Raw genomic sequence first — 25,476 nt, forward strand, 5'->3', positions numbered from 1 at the left:
GTGCAAAATTTCTTGGTCTCTTTGGTCCTGGTTGGTATGTGGACTCCCACTGATCTGATTTCAGTTATGGAGACTTGTGAATCTTTGAAAAACAGTCATTACCTTGTGCATATTTCCCCACCTCTTTGCCAACAAGGGGCTGCTCAAGCCTCAAGCAGAATTCCTCTAGTTAATTAGCCATCAGCCGGCGGGCTATCAAAAGAGGAACCATTTCATTCTGTTACATTTATACAGCTAACAACAGGTCCTCTTTTCCAGGGTGAGGTAAACTGGCTGAAGCTGAGTTGGAGGACTGTGATTGGTATCTCTCAGGTTTCCCTGACATATGTTTCTGGTAAGCACAGACTTACTTATGGTTAGATTTGGGTTGTGGGCTGGGCCACCCTCCATTTTGGGGGTCTTTTTTAAAAAAAAAAAAATTATTTATTGATGAGAGAGAGACAGAGACAGAGAGAGACAGAGAAAGGGAGAGAAAGAGAAACATCGATTTGTTGTTCCACTTATTTATGCATTCATTGGTTGCTTCTTGTGTGTGCCCTGACTAAAGGTCAAACCTCAACCTTGGTGTATCCTGAAGACGCTCAGGCCCATTTTTCGAGTCTTGACAGACAAATGAACTTTATCAGACATACCCCCCTTCAACCGCCAGACACAGTACCAATTAAACCAAAGAAAGGGTTGAAGTGAGAATCAGAATAAGTTATTACATTCTTTTCTGGCCCACAGGCCCAACATCAGCCCTGAACACCAGGCCAGACATTTATTTTCAGAGCTCAAAAGAGAGATCTGGGAGTGCCAGCCAAGCACTGGGCAAGTGGCTTCATCTTCCCAGGAAAGCGAGTCTCCCTCAGGGACCTGGGCACCTCAGCCACCTCACCTCCAGCCCTCCCTCCCCTACTCCTCCCCACTGATATATTGAGTTTCACAACTTTAAAAATAGCTTCTGAGCAGTAAGAAGTTACCTGTGAGCCTGGCTCTCAGCCAGGAAATGCAGTCCTCCCTTGACCAAGAGCTGCCCTATGTGAGCATAATTCTAGCTCTCTGCTTACTTTTCGTGCAGCACAGGAAAGTTCTCTCCACCAAAGAAAGCTCAGGTTGTTTGAAACAGTCACAGAGATGTGGGACTCCTTCAGCTAAGCCCGACTTCCTTCACCGCCTTAATAATTCATCAGGACATTTACCTCAGGAGGAATCCGATGGCATTACTTTCGTTTTTTTGTAAAACTCTCTTGAAATTTCCCAAGGATGTTTGGACACCTCGCTGTTAAGAAGCAGCCCCAGCTCCCCACAGCCTGTGCAGAGCCCCAGAGAGGTGGTCGTGGCTGGGATGACTCTCCAGGCCTTGGAAGGCCATCCTGGCCTAGGAGCTGATGTGCTTGTCTCACAGAGCCTACAAGGGGATGAAGAAGACAGCAGGTCTGGAAGAAATGTCAGTGAGTTTGAGCATACACAGGACCTGGAAACTCCTGATTTCCCACCTCTCCTTCCTATGGCCCCGTGGGGCTCTCAGGTACGTCTGGATTCCTGGACAGAGGGTTCCTGGTACCTTATGTTTTACCCCCACTTCCCTGACTCTGAAAAAGATCACCTGCATTGTTGCAGAGTTAAGAGGTTGTGTTTTTGTTAATTCTTTTCTTTCCCAGAGACATTCTTTCAGCCCCACCCTCATCACATCTCTGTCCTTACTTGTCACTGTGCCCCAAAAAACTGTTAACTAAAATGATGACAACCTTTTACTAAGTGTGTTCTCTGTGCCTGACACTCAGCTAGGAAGGGATTAGTATCTTCATTTGATGAAGAAACTGAGACTCAAAGGGATTAAGGTCACACAGCTAGTTGACAGGAGATAGGAGACTGAAGATATTTCTGTTAATATGATACTGAGAACAGTGGACGAGATCCTGCATGTGAAAGACCTAGCAGATTGCCTGAGATGTAATAGATGCTCAAATTGTGCAATCTAGCATAGGGGCAGGGCAGGCACATAAATGTCATCATATGCAACTCAAAGGGAGTTGGAGGGGATGTACTGACTTAGCCTTCCTCGTGGACGCCATCTATTAGTCAGTGAAGAGAAAGCCTTAAAGAAATCCCATCTGTAAATTTAGTGAGCTACAAAAATTGAACAGTGTCTTTAGGTAATTATCAGTGGATCCAGATCTTCTTCCCCAGCTTCTCCTCTGGGTAGTGTGTGAGCTTCCTGTAGGCTCCCAGCCATCGAGGAGGGGGCAGTGCGCTTGTGCCCCTCTGGTTGCTATGGTCTCGGTGACCATGCCAGGCTGAGCTATGCAAGGGCTTAGCTGTGCTTCCTTCTGTGGGCCTGAGCCTCACTCACAGGGAGCACTGATCATGGGCCCTTCGCTTCCTATTGAGCCCTCTGTCTCTGCCTCATCCTCTGTCGGACCCTGGTTTGGTGGGTCCGTATTGGGCCTAGATCATGGGCTCAACTTTCCTGGCTCCAGTAGGTCCCACTTCATAGTTGTGGCTATCAACCTACCGTCTACTACACAAGGTAAATTGGGGCTGCTGGAGGTTAACCAATCCTCCCAGGACACCACCCAGCCCTTGACCAGACAGGAAGCACCAGGGCCCCAGCCCATGATTCCTCCCAGAGCCACAAGTGAAGAGTGATCAGGAGTCATGTCCCAGTGCTCACACCTTCCCGCCCTCCCTTCCTGCAATTCTCCAGCCCCCACAAGCAGGCTTTCCTCCCCTCGTCTTCCTGATTCTATCTTCTGTCCAGAAGCCCCTGTGGTCCAGTAGGCCAGGCCTGTTCCTGATACGCTGCAGGGGCCGTGTGCCCAGTGCTTGCCTGCTAGAGAGGTCAGGGGCCTGCCTCACCTCCTGACTCACACCTAGAAGTGACGGACCGAAAGTTATAAGAGCCATTAAAACACAGTGGTTCAATATTTATACACGTGTTGGCCCTGTTAGAGTGGTCAAGAGCATCGGTTGTAGAATCAGACCCAGATTCCATACCTTTCTCTGTCATTTGCCAGCACTGTGACCTCAGACCAGCTCCTTCACATCTTCAGACTTCCATTTTTTTCACCTTCGGGGGAAAAAGAATGCGAGGAATAAATAACATGCTTAGCAGAGTGCCTGAAGTTGGAACAGTGTCAACCATTGTTGCTGTTATGACTTTATGATTACATCTCACCTTTGGGCCCCATCGTCCCCGTGCCTGACGTGCAGGAACATAGCTGTGCCCGCCGTTGCTCATCTTGTTCCAGCTGCCTGAGGGAAAAGAAGAAAGGCCACAGGGCTGGGGCAGAGACAACCGCACAAGGACATTACAGTTCATCTTTCTATTTTCATTTTTATATATGTAAAAGTAATTTTAAAAAGATTTGGAAACATAAAGGAAAAATCCACCATAATCCTATTAACATGGTAACGATTCCCTTTCAGTCTTTTTCTCCTTAGATAATGTTGATATAGTTGTGCTTATCATATTTATACCAGATCTATGCCCAGGGTTTTTCTTAACCTAAAATTATAGCCATGAATGATTTCTAGATTGATACTTAAACTTCATAATTACTGTTTTAATGGCTGAATAGTATTCTATTGTGTGCCTGTACTATAATTTATTAAGATTCATGGTGAAATGTAAAAGGCTTTTTAAACTCAATATTTGAGAGAGAGAGAGAAACATTGATTAGTTGTTCTACTTATTTCTGCATTTATTGGTTGTCTCTTGTGTGTGCCCTGACCAGAGATCGAACCTGAAATCTTGGCATATCAGGATGATGCTCTAACCAACTGAGCTACCCAGTCAGGGCCATTATAGTTGCTTTATTTTTACAAATTTCTTAGAAATTGGTCACTTGGTCATTCCCTAAGACCTTTATGAAATATCTGAACAAGGTAAAACTCACAGCCAGCCCTGCAAAAAGGGGGTGTGATGTTAGGGAGTGTATGTATGAAGTGAGTCTGGTTGTTTTTGTTTTGTTTTGTTTTGTTTTTATTAATTCACACTGAGAATATTTTTTCCATTGATTTTTAGAGAGTGGGAGGGAGAGGGAGAGAGAGACACACATACATCAATGTGAGAGAAACACATCAATTGGTTGCCTCCCACATGAGCCCTGGGCCAAGGGTCAAACCTGCAACCCAGGTATGTGCCCTTGACTGGGAATTGAACCCATGAGCCTTTGGTGTGTGGGCTGATGCTCTAATTACTGAGCCACACTGGCCAGGGCTGGAGTGGGAAAGGATGTGTGTGTATTCAGTGACAGAGGAGTCCTTGATTACTTACATGGATAATTTGGAAGGAACCACAAGGACCCACCAATCTTCAAATAGCTCATCTGCCCTCTACTTTGGTCCTGGAGGGAAACCTCTCCAGGACAACCCAGTGGATTATACCTTTATCTTTCTAAGGCCCCATTAGAGCTGGCATTACTGGGCAGCATATTGTTACCCAGCAACACTTCAGCAAAAATGAGTTTCTCAGGGTTACCATTTCCTGTACTGTATTCTTAGGTAACTCTTCCTGTGGCTTGTTACATATCTTTCATTTCAAGAAGACCAGGAATCACATCCAAAGCATTTATTTATTTATTGAACAAATATTTATTGAGTTCCACTGTGCACCTAGTGTTGTAGGAGTGGGAGATAGAGCACAGAGCAGGTCAGACAAGATCCAGCTCTCTTGAAACTTACATTTTAATGGAGAAGACATTCAATAAATAAATACATGACTATTTATGTGTCAAAGATATCAAAACAAAATATGTGATGGAGAATGACTGGCAGCAGGGAAGAGACATCAGATAGGATGGTAACATTTGAACCAAGGTCTGAACAATGAGAAGATTGATAGAAAAGAGTTCCAGAGAGAGCAAATCCTAAGTGCAAAGATCATGAGGTGGGCACAAGACCTTTGTTCTGGTCTGTTCTAGAAACAGAGAGAAAACCAGTGTGTCTGGGGAGCAAAGAGCAGGAGAAGAGAGAAGTCAGTGGTAGAAAATAAGGTCAGGCCTTAGCTGGCAGGTCCTGCAGAAAGCAGCTCTGGTGTTGTTCTGAAGCCCTGGGGAGCCAGCAGAGGGCTTTGATCACTTTGGCTGGTCTGGGGAGAACGGATTGCCTGGGGACTCGAGCGCACAGGGAGACGGATGAGGCTTCTGCTGTAGGCTCGGAGTAAGTGGCAGTGGCTTGATTAGGGCGGTAGTAATGGACGATAGATGTGGACAGATTCTGAACTTTTCTGGGGGCAGAATTTCCAGGGCTTGCTGATAGATTGGCTATGGAATGAGAAATCAAAGATGCCCCCTAGGCTTTTGCCCTAATAACTGGGAGGTACCCCTTACTCACTCAGCTGGGAAACACCATGTAAAAATGGGTTTGGGTGGAGGGGACTGGAAGTTTTTGCTTGGACATTTTAAATTTGAGGTGCCAGTTCTGTATCCAAGTGGAGATGTTAGGTGGGCAATTGAAAACGCAAGGCTAGAACTCAGGAGATCGGTTCAGGAGATAATTAGTTTTAGAACATGAAGCAGAATCGAGATGGCTTTTAAAGCCACAGACCTGGATGAGATCTCCAAAGGATGGGGTGAAGAGGCAGAAGAAAGAGACGCAGTCTGTGCCCCCCTGCTCTCCACCTGCGAGGTGCCTGGTGGAGGCAGAAGAGCCATGAAAGGAGGCTGAGATGGATAGCTGGTGAGGCTGGAAGAAACCAAGGGCCAAGAGGCTTTCTCTCTAACATCCCATGCTATCATCAGAGCAGGTTGTCAGTAAGTATTTTCAGGAAGCACAAGCTTTGTGTCCACTTACTCATGTCTCTGCAGCCCCTGGCACAGACCTGGCGCGTTGAGTGAGATGTGGTTGGCTGGCTGCTGGTCTAAGAGCCCATCCAGCTTCCCATTATCTCTGATATCAAGGCTGATACCTCTGCGTGGCCTCAGAGGTCTGGAGTAATCAGGCCCCACCCCTGCTCCTTCCCCACTCCAGTAGCACCCTTTCCTCATGGCGCTCATCCCACTCAATGCCACCCACATGGTATGAGGCAAGCTCATTCCCACTTGTCATCTGGATTCTGCTTCTTCCTTCCTGGAATGCTGTCTCTTTCTTTCCTAACCTGGCCCACATTTCAGGCCCAGCTCAAGGCTCAGTTCCCCAGTCTCTCCCTATCTGCCTTCCACTTTGGTACTTGATAGATTTCCCTTCGGGACCACCCTTACGGATTACATCTTTTCCCACCACGTTATTAAAACCAACTGGATGTCCCCTGCCCTCATCTCTAATCCACTGGACTATGTAGGTTCTATCTCAAAATGTTTCTTGAATCCCATTACTTCCCTGCATCTCTGCCCCTCACCCTGTCCTGAGTCACCATTTGTTTCCCATCTGAACCACTACAATTCATCTTCCCACTCCCAGTCTTGTCCCATTTGCCCCCTTCACAGCACCAGGAGTGATCTTATTCACGTCATTTCTCTGCTTATTACCTGCCAGTGGCATCCAATCCCTTAAGATTAAATATCAAATCCTTACCCTGGTTTTCAAGGCCTTATGTGATCCAGCCAACTGCCCACTTTCCCAGACATTTCTCACCTCATCCCTCCCTACTCACAGTGCCCCAGACACACATGTTCAGTTGCTAAACACACCAACTTTTACCATCTCTCAGCGCCTTGCACATGCTGTGCCCTCGGCCTGGGCAGCTCTTCCCTATGGCCCTGTAGAGCTAACTCTAATCTCCTGTAACATCAAGCTTAAAAGGCTGCTTCCTCTGAGAGGTCATCCCTGACTCCTCCCCCAATCTGAATTACCCTCTGTTAGTATCTTTTGTAGCATCCTGTTCTTTTCCTTCATAAGACATAATTAATGATTATAAATTGCTTTTTATTTATTTGTTCATTGCCTATCAATTCTACTTCACCAGAAGCTCCACAAGCACAGGTATGACACCCTTTTTTTAAAAATCCTCACCCAAGGATATTTTTTCCACTGTTTTTTCAGAGAGAGTGGAAGGGAGAGAGGGAGAGAGAAAGAAACAACGATGAGAGAGAGACATATCGATTGGTTGCCTCCTGCACGTGTCCCCACTGGGGCTGGGGATCGAGCCTGCAGTCATAGTACGTGCCCTTGGCTGGGATCGAACCTGTGACCCTTCAGTCCACGGGCCGACGCTCTAACCAGTGAGCCAAACTGGCCAGGGCGTGACACCCTTTTTGACACCCAGAACCATAGCAGAGTGCCTAGCTCTTAGTGGTTGTCATCGGTGAACAAGGCCTTCTCTGACCAGCTCACACTACTTTTAGGCTCTTTGCCTTCCAGCTGCACTTATAGTTAGTTCTGCCGAATTTATTTGTCCTGTAGCTAAATAAGAAAGACAGCAATAGCTACAATTTATTTAGGTTCATTATATGCCAGATTCTGTGTACCAACCATGTATATACAATCTTTACAACAATCCTGCAAAATAGGTACTGATAATCCCATTTTACAGATTAGGTTAATGAGTCTCAAAGAGATAAAGCAATTGCCTAATGCTACCCAGCTAGAAAACATTACAGCCAAGATGTGAATTCAGATCTCTGACTCCAAAATACTTTTCTATTCTCTATATTTTCTGTGTGGGTGTTGTCCCCAACTAGCTTGTGAAACTTTGTTGTAGTAAGCATTTTGTTGGTGGCCGCCTTGGTCTGTGGTTTGGTTGGATTTTGTTTTTGGTTTTGTTTTGTTTTTTTCCGGTATCCTCCACCTCTACGCTGAAGGTGCTTCCTAACTACCTGCCGTTTGTGAGGATGTGTCATTGGGCAGATAAACCAGGACAAATGTTCCATGTTTCTGTCACAGTTGCCCTGCGAGGTGAGTTCCAGGGCTGGGTCTAGGAAAGCCAGAGTGGATGGTTATCCACAGAACCTTTCCCCAAATATCTACCCCACCAGGCCAACCAGGCCCTGCCCTGCCCTCTCCTCTTTACCTAGTGAAAATTCCACCCTAGGAGTCACTTATATACGAGGCAACAAAGGTGGTCCTGACCTTCAGAAGGCCTCTCCCACAGGTGCTTCAAGTTCAAGACCAGCAAACTATTCCTAGGTAGGGGCATGGCCGCGTAGAATAAGAGCCTCTCAAAGCTGAAACATCACCTGGGTTCTAGAGCATTCTCCTGCCCAGTAGACTCTCCTCTGTGCCTCCCAGGCAGGTACCCCTTGCATAATTCCGGCAGTGGAAACTTATTACCTCCCAAGTGACCAAGTTCCTTCTTACACTGATGTCAAATCTACCCACTCACAAAGGCCCCATTTCCAGTCAGGTGTGACACAACATCAGTCTAATCTTATTCTCTGCTTGACAGCCCTTTTCACACCCAAAGTTAGCTTCCATAGTCAGCAATTTCAAGGCCCTGCGGTCTTGGGCTCCATTTTTTAAAAATTTTTTAATCCTTACCGGAGGATATTTTTATTGATCTGAGAGAGAGAAGGAGGGAGAGAGAGAGAAAAACATCACTGTGAGAGAGAAACATCCATCAGGTGCCTCCTGTACATGCCCCGACCAGGGACTGAACCTGCAATCTTTTGGTGTAGAGGACAACGCTCCGACCAACTGAGTCACCCAGCCAGGGCTGCTTCAGTCAAATTTTCAATGAGCCATGCATGGTTTTCCCCCCTTCCTTGAGCCATCTGGATGTTGCAGCCAGGAAAGAGGAGGGTCCAGATGGTGAGCAGTGGCCCAGCTGCTGGGTGAGAGGAGAAGAGGCTTCCCCCGGGCGGACATGCCTGACCTTGTCCTTACTCAGTGCTTCCTACTACTCTCAGAGGATGAACATGAGAAAATATACCTGCCTGCTCCTTACAGAGTTGACATATGTAAATATCTGGCCTGGTGGCCCAGCACAGATGAGGCATGAAATACAGGTTTGTTTTCTTTCCCTGTCTCTTTATTTAGTTAACATATAATAATGTTATCCATTTATTTAACATATAATAACTTTGCTTTTTTAAATTGGTTTTCTGACTATAAAGAGCATGTAGTATCTGTTCAGTAGACTAGAAAAAATTTAAAGTTGAATAAAGAAAAGGAACATTCCCAATAATCCCATCATCTAGACATAACTTCTTGAACCCTTAATATATTTCTTTTCATTCTTTTTTCTAGGCACATATATACATAGAAATAAGTTTTTTTTATAGATACATATATTTAAACATGTAAAATTGAGCTCCTATTGTAAAATTCATCCTTTCCACCTAACAGCAAATAGTAATAATTTTCTTCTGCCATTAAAAAAGTTTTTGCTCATGCCCGGGCTTCGGGCTTGATCCCCAGTGGGGAACGTGCTAGAGGCAGCCGATCAGTGACTCTCTCATCATTGATGTTTCTATCTCTCTCCCTCTCCCTTCCTCTCTCTGAAATCAATAAAGATAAATTTTTAAAAATTTCTTTTTAATTGCTACAATATCATATTATATCATCTAGGTTGTTTCCAATGCTATGAATACTACCCCAAAGCCTAGAAAACATGTCATGGTTATTAATATCTAAATTACAGTGGTTCTTCTCTCCTTGCCAAGTTGGCAGAGAATTCAATATTTCCCAATGATTTTCTTCCAGTAGCCAGAGAACTCCCAGGGTTAGTGCTCTTGTCCCTGAGGCAGTTCTTCCATCACTTGTCTGCTGACTCTAGACTTCTCTCCAAAACATCTCTTCTAATTTGCCCAGCTAAGGAATGCACCTGCTCTGTCAGGATCAATGAAGAGAGCCCCCCAGCAAAGTTACTTAGTTACCAGTAATGATACTGCTCCCTCAGTCCACACACAGGGAACCAGTTTGCCCAAAATAAGATCCATGGTAACAAGGTAAATAAGCACAAAGGAGTTTCAGCATTACCCTGGATCCTTAGCTTCCAGTAAACTAAGCCCTAGTACTGAATCCAAGACACTGGTCCAACCTTCTCTCATCCTTATGGTGCATTTCCTCTCTGGGACTCCCATTGTCCTTCCTGGCTATCTGACCTCAGTGCTTCTCCTGAGGATCTCTTCATTCATCATATACATTTCAGTAACTTGAATTTCCAATGGAAAGATGTCAGGGTCCCAACCTCTTTTTCCCCTCAAAAGGCTTCTCTGCTCCTATGTAAATTTATGGATGCAACTAGATTCCTAAAAGAGAGTGCTAGCCAGCTCCCCTCAGCAATGTCCAAGGCCCAGATGCCATGGATATATTAGGGAAGGGGATGACTGCTATCTCCATCCATCAACAACTTTGAAGCCATAGCCCTTGTTACATCAAATAAACAAACAACACCAACAAAAATAAAAAGCAGTTATAGGGATAATGCTAAATGAAACATCTTTGAGGATTGGTGCAAGAGTTTATGTACAATAAATTCCTAGAAATATTTTTATGTATTGATAGAGATTACCAAATCATCCTCCAAAAAGTTTGTGTCAATTTATATCTTATCAACAAAGTCTTGCTGACACTTCCCCACACCCTGACCAAGACTGAATCTTACCAACTTTTCACCCTCGCCAATCTGATCAATGAAAGATAACATCTCTTTGTTGTTTTAATTTACATTCTTTGTTATTTTAATTTACATTCTTATTGTTGGTGATAATCTCATAGGCTTATTGCATATGCTAATGATTCCAAACTTTGTTGAATATTAGAATCTCCAGGGGAGTTTTTAAAAATCCCAGTGCCCAAGTCACATACCACATCAATTATATCTGGAAGCCAGGCATCAATATTTGTTTTAGGATCAACAGGTGATTACAATGTTCAGTGAAGTTGGGGAACAGCTGCAATGGTAGAAATATACATTATTACCATGAATTGCCTGTTTGTATCTTTTGTCAACTTTTCTATTGACTTGTTGGCTTTTTAGTATTTATTTGAAAGAGCTTTTTGTTTATTGGGAAAATTAGCCCTTCATCATAAATTTGGCAAATATTTTTACAAATTAGTCTTTTATTATTATTATTTATAGTTGTTTTGACATAGAGAAATTTAATATGTATATAGTCAGAATTATCTTTGTTTTCCTTCATGCAACTCAGTTTTGTATCTTACTTCTTCACTAATGATGATAAAACAATAACCAGGTAGGTTATATCTACTTCTGGAATTTACTTTAATATAAGGAATGAGATGGATTTTTTATTCTTTCTCCAAATGGTAAAATGGGTGTGTATGTTTTTGTCCAGAAAATGTTTAATTTTCCAATTTAATGTCAAATAATCCATCTTTTCCCTAATAATTTGTAATGCCATCATTTTCACATGTAAATTTCTTGTTTATTTCCTCACTCCCAGGCTTATTTATTTTATTTTTTATTGCTATTGTGTAAGGGATCTTGTTTTCTCTTGTGGTTATGATTCTAATAGGAAAATTTATAATTTTTGCTTATTCTTATAATCAGCCAACATTATTATATCCTAAATTCAGATAGATAGATTGATAGATACATTCTCTTTATAGTTCTCTCTTCTTTTTTAAAAGATATTTTATTGATTTTTAGAAAGAGAAGAAGGGAGAGAAAAATGTTGCCTGACCAGGAATCGAACTGGCAACCTTTTGGTGCACAGGATGACACCCAACCAACTGAACCACACCAGCCAGGGCTATAGTTCTCTTTCTAATGACTACATAGAATTCAATCATAGGAATATGCCATAATTTATTAATATATCTACCAATAATGAATATTTGGGTGATTTTCAATTCTTAACCATCAAAATTTACATGCATTTAACATTTTTCAGCATGTAGCATTTTCTTTCTCTTAGTATGAGTTTCCTAGCGTGAACTTACTTGAACATCAGTAGTTATGTAGCTTGTGGTAACTGCTGTTATAGTACATTGATAAGTATTGATGGATGTTGGATTTGACTGTAATAAAGGGGCATAAAGAGGCCTAAAGCAGGGGAGTCAATGAAGAATCCCAAGAATATGAGTTAGAGAAAGTAGAAGATCTTAAAAAAACACCCAAGATTATTAATAATCAGGAAAATACACATTAAAACCACAATAAGATATCATTTTATACTTACCAGATTAGCAAAACTCAAAAGTCAGATGATACCCTTAGTATACTCCAACGGAAACTCTTACATAGTGGTGGGGGTGTAAACAATAAAAATTACTTTGGGGAACAATTTGGCAATATCTAGTAAAATTAGCGATAATATACCTTATACCCCAGTGATTTATACTTCCGGGGGTATAGACTCTAAAGAAACATGGCGTGTACAGCAGAGCTCACGCAGCACTGTTTGTATTCTTCTTAATGAAATCCAAGGTAACTCACTAACGGAAAACACTGCCAATTAAATATTGCATATCTTCATTTTAAATAAGTACCCCTTAATTCAGAGATTTTAAAATTGGGGGAGGAGGGATGTGTCTTAGAATTTATGAACTATAGTATATAGTAATAGCAAAAACTTGGAAGCTTAAATGTCCATCACACGAAAGTGGATAAATTGTAGTATAGTTCACAGCTATGAAAGTGAATGAACCGGATTTACACTTATCAATATAGGCGACTCCTATAAACATAGTATCTACTGGGGGGGAAGCTTACTGCAGAATATATATCCCATATATGATATTTATCCAAAGTTCAAAATGTGCAAAATAAAACCAAATAGAGCTTGGAGATGCATACCTATGTAGAAAAAGAATAAAGAAATACATGGGAGTGATAGCTATGAATTCAGGTTCATGATTATTCCTAGGAAGGGAGAGGGGAAGTGACTAGGTAAGGGGCACACAAGGAGATTTCAGCTTAGATACCAAAGTTTTATTTTTTAAGCTGGTAGTGGGTTCATGGATGTTCATTTTATTATTCTCTATACATTTTGTATATCATAAATATTGCTTAATACTTTTTTTTAAATGGAGCAATTAAAGTTAGAAGCTAAGCAGGAAAGGTGTGCTTTCCTGGGAGGCTGTTTTATTTGGGCAGGAAAGCAATCTCTGCTCCCAAGTTGCCCTCACCCCTCTTCCCTCCTCCCATCTTCTCCCTGCTGGATATCTTCTGGTTAAGAGGTCACCCTGAAGGTCAAGTACTGAGTTCATTTGTGAATTCTTCTCCAGATTGCATAGGGTATGATTTATAATTCCTTGTGGTCTTTCCACCACCTGCTTCTTCCTTTGCTTTATCTCCTGGGCCTGCGCCATCCCAGCTGCCTTTTCCTTCCTTCAGCTCAGCCTTACTGGCTGGGACAGGGTGGCTGCCTCTATCCACCCCCAGCCTGGGAACAGCCTCCCCTCTCCTGCCTCTAGACAGGGACAGTGACAGGTGCTCTTTCTCCATCCCAGTTTATGAAGTGTTGAAATGGAATGATTCTAACAACTGTCGGTCCTCCCATGTCTTGAACTGGCTTTACCTATGCTGTGATGTCACAAAAGCAGGAAGGCATGTGAGTGGGAGGTGGATGCATTACAGAGTTGACTTCCAGAGTCAGGGGCAAAAGAGAGACCCTAGCAAATCTAGAGGAGGTACTGGGCAGATGAGAAAGAGGACTTGGAAGAATTCTTGCCCCATTATCTCCAAAAGAGGCTCCTGAAGGCACAAGCACAGACACTCGCCTCCCACCCTAGATGTAGCCTGGAAAAGAGATGGTTTCCCTAATCTAAAAGCAGAGAGGACACCCCCTCCCTGGCCCCCAGTAATCTTCCCCTTCCCTCTCCCTGCTGCAGAGGCCACAAGTGGAGACCTGCCACAGATGTGGTGGCCAGGTGCATTAGTCAGAACTTCAGTCACAAGCAAGAGAGTAACTAAAGCTGGTGCGGGGTAAAAGGGGTCAATGGGGGAAAAAAGGGGGCATCTGTAATACTTTCAACAATAAAGATACATTTTTTTAAAATGTAAGGGAGGAAAAAGTGCTTTATTGTCTCATGTAACTTAAAAGCCCAGGTGGTATGTAGGCTTCAGACACAGCTGGATCTAGTGTTCCAGACCATGTCTTCAGAACTTTCTCTTTTTCTCCCATCAACTTTGCTTTTTCCTATGTCAACTTCATTTCTTAGGCTGAGTCCTTCCGCTTGGTGACAAAGATGACCACTAGTATCCTTAGAGATCATAATCCAGAGAAAAGAATAATCTCTCTCTATCCCCCCCCCACCACCCATATAATTCTAAAAAGAGGAAGGAAGAGGAGATTGAATTGTTCCTGAATAAATCAGGGTCTAAAAGGATGGGAAAGATGATTGGCCAGACTGATCAGGGGCTCTCCTTTGGCGGGGATAGAGGATGGGGGGGGGGGGTGCCCCATGATTGACAGCTCCATAATATCCCTAAGGAAAAGGGTGTTCTCTTATCAGAGGAAAAGGAAAGGGATGCTGGGAGTCACTATGTCCACTACATCAGGATCCCACACACTGACTCATTCACCCCTTAACCTCAGAATTGACCCGAATACTTGGAGTTGTCCCATGTAGATTTTGTTCATATATTCTAAAATAAAATTAAAAAACAATCATTATTTTGCTTCAAATAATTATAAAGCCTAGAAGTAATTATAAATACATATAAATAATTATAAATCTCAGTCTGCCGTACCAGGTGTTTCCATCTCTGCTTCAAAAAATATTTTCAAGGAAAGTTAGAAATGATAGGGTAGCCAATCATTCTAGTTTGCCCAGGACTCTGGTTTTAGCACTGAAAGTCCGTTGTTCTGTGCAGTTTGCGTTGGTTGGTCACCCTCAGATGAGTCTTTAGTTATTGTTTGCAGCAAATGGGAGCTGAGGGCTCCAGGCCAGGTGCAACGGGGGTTCAGGCCTGCACTCCTGGAGCCCAGAATCCTTCCCTCTGAAGATCTGCATCATCACCCCTTACCCCCACTCACCACACCCTACAAACGCATGTTTATAGAAGGAGATGTCACTTGAACTTGGTAGGAGATGACTGCAATGCCGCCAGCTCCCCCACATGGGTACAATAAGGCCTGAGCCCAGCCCCCTCCAGGGCCTACTCTGGACAGAGCTGGAGGACCCAGCAGGAGGAAGCTTTCCCAGACTGCTGGAGGCAGGCAGTGACTCCTGCTCCCTCCTGCCTGCTGTGCTTGGGTCACCCGAGTCCTCAGCCTCACCTAGATTACAGCATCCTGACTGCAGAGTCAACCCCACCCAACAACACCCCAGGATGCCCTTTGTCCCAGTGGCATCTCTGCTTTCCAAGCCCTGGCTCTGGTTCTCACCTGCCACCAACCAGACAGAACCTGTAAGGAGAGTGTGCAGGCAGCCAGGGGGAGTGGGCCTCCCAGAAGTCACTGCTGTGTCAGAGCCAGCTCAGCCACTTTCCACCTCCTCAGTGCAAAATTCCTTAACTCAAACCTGGATCATTACCTTCAGATGAACCGAATATGACCAAAAATCCCTCAGGGTACTTTGCCGGAACCTGTTTCAAGGCTTACATGAATCCAGAGTCCAGCAGGGTCGTGGGGCTGAGGCTTGTGGGGACAACTGAAAATGGGTCTCCAGGGTCATGTTCCAGGCCCCCCAGGGGCTGAGGACACTGACTGACTTTGATGCAACAGGAGTTTATTCTCCAATTTGGGCTCAGGATCCTTCTTCCTCCCAAAGGTCTGCACCATAAGATAGAGCACATGTGCCTCCCTCCCATGTATTCGCACACTCGTACACTCTCATACACACCACACACTCACATACACACATAAAACACTCACATACTCACACACTCACATACACACAGCACACACACACACAACAAAGCACTCACACACCACACAGCACACACTCTCACATACACTTACAGACTCACACACTCACACACTCTCACATACACTCACACCACACACACATACACACATAAAACACACACACACTCTCACATACACACAAAACAAATACACTCACAAGCTCCCACATACACACACACGACATACACACTTACACACACAAAATACACACACTCACACATACACAAAACTCTCACACACATGTGCTCATATAATACACACATACCACACACAGTTTCACACACTCTCACAAATCACCCACTCGCACACATATAACACACACTCTCACACTCATACACACACAAACACACACAGTGTGGGGGTGGGAGGTTAAGAGGAGTCCCCAACCCTGGATCTTGCTGAGGACAGGCCATAAGCTCTGTTTGCACCCCCGTCAATGTGCCCCTTATAAGATTTCCCACTTCCCTCGCCAAACACCAGCTTATTTTAGCCACTTTTAGCTCTGTCCCAACCATATTCTTAGTCATTTCTCCTTTCTGGCACCAAGCATCCTGTGCTTACAGTTTGGCATGTCGTCTCTTACACAGAAGGGCCCTGAGAGTCCTCTATCTGTTCTCATGCTGAGCTGATGCGCAAGCATGGTGCGGCCTCTGTGGGCCGCAGGGCAGGCCAGACCCCGGGAGCCAGCAGCAGGAAGGGACTCTGAGGCCACCTGGGTCCGTAGTCTCTCTGTGGCCATGTCAGACTCACCTCACATGATAAAAGGAGGCAGAGGCCAGGCCCTACTCCTGTTGTACTGACCTGGTCCAACCTCCCATTTTACAGAAGAGGGAAGTGAGGAGGCCCAGACAGGGGGAGCCATTTGTTTTATATCATATGGCAGAGTTAGGACTGGAGCCCACGGATCCTGGCTTCCAGTCCAGTGCTCTGCCCACCACTCCACAGCAGTTTTCTGAACACGAATGGTTGGTGACCTTGAAACCAACAATGAGTCAGGGCATTCCTCAACTCCGTTGGTCCCTGTCAAACCTAGAACTTGATGTGAAGGCATCTCCTATTCATCAGCCATCCCAGGCCAACACTGCCCTATTCCCATCTCCCCTGCCCTACAAGTGGTGGGGAGGGGCTCTCAGGAGGGACCCGCAGAACCTTAGCTTGGGAGCTTGAATTAGATAGAACCAGTGGAGAACTATGTTCCTCTGTTAGAACTTGGCTAGAACCAAATTTATTTATTTATTTATTTACTTACTTATTTTTAATATATCTTTATTGATTTCAGAGAGAGGAAAGGAGAGGGAGAGAGATATGGAAACATCAATGATGAGAGAGTCATTGATTGGCTGCAGCCCACAACCCGGGCATGTGCCCTGACCGGGAATCGAACCCCGATCGCCTGGATCCTAGGTCGATGCTCAACAGCTGAGCCATGCCTGGCTGGGCATAGAACCAAATTTAGTCAAAAGACAGATCACCAGTAAATGGGATAGACTAGAACCATTAGATACAGTTCTTGAAACAATGGCATTGGGAGCTGAACTTGCTAGAAGACCTCCCTAGTCCTCTCCCTGTAGAGTCTGGGATTCCCCCCAGGCACCCCAGCTAAGGAGCTATCAGGAGGCCTGGTAGAGTTTGATGGGGGTGCCTGGTCAGCCAGTCTTGGACCAAGAACAGTGAGAGCTTCCTTACCACTATCCCTCTGTGGGAGAAGCCAGGAGCTCAGTCCCCCGCCCCCATCTGCCCTGTGGATTCCCTAAGCTCATCAGGAGAGGCCTGCGGGATGGGAAGGCAAAAGGGAAGCCAACAGGAGAAAGTAGGATGAAGGGAGAGGAAGAAAAGAAAATGAGAGAAAGGAAGAAGAGTGGAGACTTGTCAAGGACAGAGCCTCTGTCCAGGGGACTGGGATTGCCAGATGAGCCCCAGTATGACATCACTCTCAGCTCTGAGTGACTTTGTAAAAATCAGTCAGACCTAGCTAGCCATTCTACTTATAGGTATTTATCCAAGAGAAATGAAAACTTATATTTACATGAAAATGTAAAATGTTTGAATGTTTATAGCAACTTTATTCCTAATTACTAAAAATTAGAAACAGCTTTATCCTTCAACTGATTAATAAACTGTAATATTTTTACAATGGAATACTACACAACAGTGAAAAAGAATGAACCTAAAACAACATGGATAAATCTCAAAAACCTTACATTAAACAAAAGAAGTCAGCCACAAAAGACTGAACACTATGATTTCATTTACATGAAACCCTAGAAAAGACACTTCTAACCTATCAGATCAGGCAGCAGATAAGTGGTTCCCTGGGGCCCAGGGAAAGGGGAAGGACTGGCCACAAAGGGCTATGAGGCAACTTTTAGAGATGACAGAAATAATCTATGTCTTTATTGTGGTAGTTGTTGCACAGTTTTATATATTTGTCAAAACTCATCAAGTAGGCGCATTTTATTATATTAAATTATACCTCAATAAAATTGCTTTTTTAAAGTTGATTTTAGAGAGGGAGGAAGGGAGAGAGAGAAAGAGAGAGAGAGGGAAACATCGATGTGAGAGAGAAGCATCGACCAGGGAGTGGACCACAACCTGGGTATGTGCACTGACCAGGAATCGAACCTGAAACTTTCCATTTTCAGGTGCACAGGAAGACCTCCAACCAACTGAGCCATCTATTGAGCCAGGGCTCAATAGATTTGATTTTTGAAGTAAAAAAGTAGAAGTCAATTCACCAAGTGATCAGTTTACCAAAAGTGCAAATCATCCTATTGGGCTGTCCGCCAACACCCTTCATGTGGCGTTACCTGAGCTGGGACCTCTCAGCCTTCAGCAGCCTCAGCTGAACACTCTCACTGTTTGGCTCACACAGCCTCACTATCCTTTGCATGCCCACTGCTCTCAACTTCCAGGACCCCTCAAGCAGCCTTGGAGAGTTTCCATGAGTCATGAGTCTGCCCAGGCCTCTTCCTCTACTCTCTGGTGGGCAAAGGGCACCTCTGAGGCTGCATTTTCCTGAGGTGGGAAGCAGGACACACGTACTCTCCAATAAGGGATCCCCCAGGAGATCTATTAAATCTTTACTGTTGGATAGCGGAGGTGGAGGCACATAATAGGATAAGTGACTGTCTAAGTATTTTTCCATATCTATTATTTACAGGAAAACTAGGCCTAGAGAAATTCAGAAGCCAAGATTAACTCCTGTTTCTCTTTGTATTTTAAAGTTGGCCTCTTTCCTTGGAGCAGAGACCAGGGCTAGTTTGAGGGAGGAAAGGACTGTAGGGGTTACAAGGACAAAAACATAAAATGAAACTGCATAAGTTAAAGATGTGTACATTTCATTGTTTTCTTTTTTAACTCCTTGGTAAATCTTTGATTCTCAGGAGAAGATATTTTCTAACCCAAGAGTCCCTTACTTGGAAGAGGTCTCTGTTCAGAATCAATTTCTCCAGAATCAGAGCCCAGTGTTCGGACCTCATGAGCACTCCGTGAGTGTTCCCCAATGTAAACTCAGCTGCTGCCATTTAGCAATGTTATCTGGGGCTGGCACTTGGCGCCATGTGGACTACATAGCCAGGTGACTTTTGTCCAACTAGGCCTCTGCCAACATCCAGCCTCAAGTCCAGCAAGAGGCCCTTCTGCTCCTGTAAAGTAGCCGGAGGGAAAGGCAGTGTTTGCCTGTGTAGATTTAGGCAGACCCAAACAGACTCTGCTCTCGCCTGGCCCGGGTGACTGGAGACAAAGTGAAGAAATGAATGGAGCCTATAACCCTGCCTCTCCCCATCTCCCGCTGACACCACCATTTCCCTCAGACACAGGCTCTGCTCTGAATTCCTCCACCACAGACATGCTGATTTATCTTTCTCTGTCCCAACACCTCAAGCCCAGAGCAACTGACAGCTGGTCAATCTGAGGCAGAGTCTGCATGGCCCTGGAGGCCCTGGAAGCCTGCAGGCCATTTGGATAGGACCCAGCAGCCATTCCTCATAGGTGAAGAGAGAGAGACATTTGTCAGGGGCCTTTTGCAGGCCACAGCTTGCCAGAAGTAGCCACAGGGGGTTGACGAAGGGAGGCACGCCTCTGTTCCAGCTAACCGAAACCACGGAGTGCTGATTACCTGTAGGAGTGGAATTTGCTCTCTTTCTTAAACACTGTGCTCAGAAACCTTCCATAAATCATCACTGCCAACAAAAGAACATAATTCTTGCACTTGTTATCTGGGATTTCCTTTAATTTCCTTTCTCAGACTTCATCCCTTTGCTCATGCTGACTCATCTGACAAAAGTGCCCTTTTCTACTTTTTCATTCATCAGATCCCTAGCCCTCCTTCAAGGTCAAGTTCAAGTTCTTCCTCTCTCGGCAGCCTCATCTGACCTTCTCAGCCCTGGGTGGCCATGCTCTCTGTGCAGCATGTTTTCACACCTCTCCTCATATGTGACATAATCATCTTAAGATCGTTTGAATGACCATCCTGTCTCAACTTAGGTGGTGAGCTCCTTGGACAAGGATGACATCTTTGTGTCTCTGATGTTACTATACTGTGTATCATACCTCTTACAGTGACTCCATCGCTAATTAAGTTCTGGCCATGTGTTAGGATCTTTTCTCTCATATAGTCTTCACAACCACCCTATGAGGTAGGAACTGTTATGCTTCCCATTTTACAGGTGGAGAAACTCAGGCTTAGAGGGATAAGTTTACCCAAGTTTATACAGCTAATATGTAGCAGAACCAGTGTTCAAATCCAGGTCTATGAAACTTCAAAGTCCAGACCCTTAATCAACTATACCATGTTCAGTCAGGTTTGAGACAATGACAATGCCATCCTCACAGAGGTGACAAGTGACAGTGTAAATGCAGTGTATAAAATGCTCCAGGCACCTGGCTCGTGTGGCTCAGTGGTTGAGCATCGACCGATGAACCAGGAGATCGCTGTTCGATTCCCGGTCACGGCACACGCCCTGGCTCAATCCCCATTAAGGGGAGTGTAGGAGGCAGCCGATCAATGACTCTCATCATTGATGTTTCTATCTCTCTCTCTCCCCCTCTCCCTTCCTCTCTCTGAAGTCAATAAAAACATATTTAAAACAAACAAATAAACAATAAAATTTTTAAAAAGCAATGAAAAACAAAAGGCTCCAGGCAGTCTTGCTATGAGAGGGGGCAGAGACTGAAAAATAAAACCTACCATCTAGTTGAAACCAGAGGCCACAAGTTTAAGCTGAACACTGAGCCAGGCCTTAACATCTTGTTATAAAGATAATGAAGGACAGAAAATATATGTGAGCCAGGTCCATCGATAACACTAAGAATATTAATATTAATATGACCTACATTGGGATAAAAGTCCTTTCTTGTTCTCTCTCTCTCTCTTTTGCATCTTGTCATCATCAAATAGTCAGGTCTAGTTTGTTGACCAGAGGTTCTGAGGCATCTCAGCATATTAACTTCAATGGTTGATTTTTATCTCCCATTATTTGGAGAGTGGTGTTTATTTTCTTTTATGCTGTGAAACTTGATATTTGTTTTAGGAAATTCATCTTTATTTATCAAGTAACATAGGAGCATAAAGAAGCTTTTAAAAAACATAATGGAAAATCCCAGTTTTCCAGGACAGTAACATATACTGAGAGGCTGAGTGTATTGTGGTTATACCCGAAGTTCTGGGGTCAGACTGGCTTTCCTCCCAGCCCTGTCACTTACTATGGTGACACTGAGCAAGTTACTTATCCTCTCCATGCCTCAATTCTTCTTTAAAATGAGAAATCAGTATCTACTTCACAGGTAATATAAAATATGTAGAATAGCCCCTGTCACTTTGTAAACTTTCAGTAAGCGTTGGCCATTTCATTCCTGTTAACATCTGTGAGATAATCCAGTGTGTGAATGCGCCATGAAGAATCTAACCATTCCCTTACTGATGGGCGTTAGGTGTTCCCAGTTGATGAACAATACGAACAATGTCCCTGCCCTGAAAAGGGTTACAACCTGGTGGAAAGAGGCAAGAAAGATTAAATGAGCAAGATTATTCAAGATATGGTACATTAAATCAAATTAAATTAAATGAACAGCAAGAGGGGTACAGAAGCACAGGGGTGGTCAGGGAAGGGCTGCTGGAGAAAATGGCATTTGAGCAGAGCCAAGATGCATAAGAGCCAGCCATGCGTATGGGGACGTCAAGGACTTCAGGCAAGTGCAGAATCCCTGATGTGGGAAGGAATTTGGCATGTTCAGGACATAGAGGGCCAGTGTAGCTTATGGAACTTGTGCGTGAGGGAAAGGGTAGAACAGACGTGAGGGGCCAGGCCACACAGGACCTTTCAGAGCCATGGCAACAAGCAAGGGCAGCCCGAAGCTACGGGAGAGTTTTCACCAGGCAGTCGCACGGTCCAGCTGATGTTTCTACATCACTTGTGCTCTTCTGTGGAGAATGGTTTACAGGAAGGCAAAAGTGGAAGCAGGGGTTCCACTTACCAGCTAGGCTAGCGCAGGAGTTGAGATGAGCGAAGATAACGGTCTGGACTCGAGCAGTGGCAGCGAAGCTGGGAGAAAGCTGGAGGGGGGACAATTTCACCTGAGTGCACCGGCTGAGGACACGGCTCCGTGTCACCCTCGGTCACAGTGAGGCCCAGGCTTGCCTTCTTGGTTGTTATTTCCCTGTACCCACTGTTCTTTCCCATTCTCTCCCCACAGAAAAGAAACCATTATCCAACTTTCTCAAGTGTTTTCCAATTTAATAGCTGTAATATAATCTCATTGTCATTTTAATTTCCCTGAGTATCAGTAATTTTAAGCATTTCCTTGAGAGCTTATTAGCTTTTCGGGTTTCCCCTCCTATAAATTGCAGGTTCAAATCTTTTGTCCATTTGTATGTTGGCATGGCCATCTTTTTCTTGTGGCATCTGTAAGAATTCTTTGTATATGCTAGATATTACTCCTTTGGTGATCTGCAAATGCATTGCGAGTATCTTCTGTCATTCTGTCAGCTATCAAAGTATTAACTTTTTCTGTGTGTTCTCAGTTGACACAAATCCTTAATTCTTACGTAATCAAATTTAGAAGTTTTTTTCCTTATGGTTCATGGCTTCAAAATGTTGTTTAAGAAATCCTTCTTGCCCCCAGGTCACAAATAGATTCTCCTACATCGTCTTCTATTAACTTCATAGTTTCCCATTTCATGTGTTGATCTGTTTATAGCCCATCTTGTTTTATTTTATTTTATATAGTGAGTCACTGGAGACCATGTCACTATTAAACCGATTTCTCTTTTCCTATTGATCTGTGGTGCCAATTTTATTATATACTAAGTTCCCTTCAATATTAGGGTCTGTCTCTGACCCCTCTATTTTGTTTCATTGGTCCTATTCTTGCATCAACAACCTACTGTTTGTTTTAGTGTGGTTTTCGTAGTTGATCTAAGGGTCTGTTAGGGCAAGACTCTCCTCTTTACTGTTACCCTTTAAGGATGATTTTGTTATCCATGGATATTTCTTAAGGGGAAGAAATCTGGGACATGTTTTGGAGGTGGAACTGTGCTTACAGCAAACCTGGCAATACTTTTCCAGATTGGCTCCTACTTTGTTTAGGAAGATCCTCCTCATCCCAATGTTATCTAAATATTCTCTAATATTTTATTTTAAATCTTCTATAGTGTTATTTTAATAGTTAGATATTTAACCTGTAGAATTTATTTTTGTATAGGTATGAAGTTGGGATCTAACTTTATTTTATTCCAAGGGTAAGCTAGTTTTTCCAATAATAGATAGTCTATTCTTTCCCCACTGATTTGAAATACTTCCTTTATCATAGACTGAAATTTGATATATACACAGGGCTGTTTCTGGGTTCTCCTTGGTTTATGGAAGGTTTTGGAATCCAGAATGTGTTGGCAAGAATGGAAAAGCATTGGATGCCTTTGAGAAGGGGAATAACAGGTTGAAGGGGTGGTCACAGAATTCACTGACCAGCCAGCCGGGTGTGTGTGAGATGAACTGGTGAGAGGCAGAGGAAGCTGGGAGAAAGATGTTACTGAAAGACAGAGTGGGAAGGAAGGAAAGGTAAAGAACTCATCCTCGCTGGGTTCAGAGGGGAGTGATGTCAGATGAGGCTCTGAGAGGAATGTACTTTTCAATGCTGGGTTACCTGAGGCCAAGAGGCTGTTGGCAAAAGGCAGGTCCTGGCCGCCCCATCAATGGGAGCCAGTGAACAAGTCCCCAGACACAGCCAGAGGCAGAGGCCTCGGAGACTCATCTCCTCAGGGACAGGGGTGCTGAGTGAAAGGAGCTTAGTCCCTGCTCCTTTGTGCAGAGGCAGCTGCAGTTTCCACATGAAGGACTTCTGGGGGCAGGGAGAGAGCATCAGGTGTGTACCAAGAACAGGGGTTTAGCTTAAACTGTATGTTCATTTAGAGACACACTGGATTAGAAGGGGATGAGGCATCCCTCGCTCGGTCTGCCGACGTCTCTCTGCCTCCCACTCCTTACCTTTCCAGCCCAGTTCCCAGTGTCTCCACACTGGAGTTCTCTGTCCCCCTCCTGTCCCATGCTGGAGTTCACACTGGACAATTTAGCACTAAGTTCAGCCCCTTCCCCCCTCACTAGATCATGAATTCTCCGTGTTTTTTTCCAAAACCTGTCCTGAGCCTTCAGCACCCAGCTCGGCACACAGTAGGCACTCAGTAAGTGCGTGCTGGTAGAATGTCCACTCAGCTTGCTATTGCAGCAGCTCCAGCCTGGGTCAGAGGCTATGGAGAAGGTGCGAAACTTCCACCCACCTCCTCTCCAGTTTGATTTCATTTAACTACAGTGAGGCTCTGCTCTTGAGGAGTTGGTGCACACCAAGCAAATCCAAGGATCAGAGAGCTAGATTGTCCATGCCTAGGGTGGATGGAGCACGGTGGGCTGTGACATTTTGTGGCTGGGCTCCTCCAGTGAGAATAAGATCAAGGTCCAGGGTTTGAAGAATGCCCTGGAGTTTGGGGCTTGCTCCAGGCTTATTTCATGGGGGAAGGGCTGGGGAGTGGAGAGAATGTGGAGACAGGTGGGGTCCTCAGGGAGAAGGTCCCCTGGACCTCACCATACTCCTCACCCTGTCACTTTTAGGACACTGATGTGCTGTGGGTTGGGTTGCCCACCACATCAGTCAGCATTGCCTTCTAGAAGTTCAACTCTGCTCATGTCACTCTCCTGCTCAAAAACTATTGATGGCTTTCCATTGCCTGGAGAATAAGTGAATTTAAAGCATGGTCTTTAAGGGTCACAACTGTTGGGCCCTAATGTATTTTCCAGGTTTGTTCCTTCACAAAGTCTCCCCTCTCTCTGCCCAACTTCCACCACCCACTGTGTCCCACTCTCTACCTGCGCCCACCCCCATATCTCCTCCCATACAGCTCAGTACCCTGACGCCAGACCACTTTTATATCTGAGCATGCCGTGCCCTCTGGCCTCCCTATGCTTGCTCATGCTGTTCCTTTCTCTTGTTATGCCTTTCCCATCTCTCATTAGCTACTGCAATCTTATCCAAAGTCGAATTCAGATGCCACCTCCTCCATGAAGCTTTTTCAGGCCCGTTCTTTCCCTTCCCAGCTAACATCCATTTTTCATCTTCTGTGCTCTCTGGTCAGTTATTAGCTCCGTAAACCACAGATGTTTACAAATGTGAAGGATTTACATTGATCCTCCTAGGATATCCCTGTTAGCACAGGAGACTCCCACCTCTGAGCCTCTGAGAGGTTGGAAGCATTTGGCTCCCATGATGGACTGTCAACAACTTCAATCCTGGGATTTTCTCTCTT

At 44.4% G+C, this 25,476-nt stretch overlaps 1 protein-coding gene across 1 annotated transcript in view; it reads left to right on the forward strand.

Moving 5' to 3' along the window:
• The first annotated feature begins 1,327 nt into the window (after nt 1-1,327).
• PLA2G4E (phospholipase A2 group IVE) overlaps nt 1,328-25,476 on the forward strand; it is a 58,859-nt gene continuing 34,710 nt past the window's right edge. The window contains 1 exon segment of the mRNA XM_016212303.2: nt 1,328-1,510. Within this exon segment, the coding sequence (XP_016067789.2) occupies nt 1,328-1,510 (183 nt within the window).

The sequence above is a fragment of the Miniopterus natalensis genome, chromosome 1, assembly GCF_054644295.1.
Source record: "Miniopterus natalensis isolate mMinNat1 chromosome 1, mMinNat1.hap1, whole genome shotgun sequence".
Lineage (NCBI taxonomy): Eukaryota > Metazoa > Chordata > Mammalia > Chiroptera > Miniopteridae > Miniopterus > Miniopterus natalensis.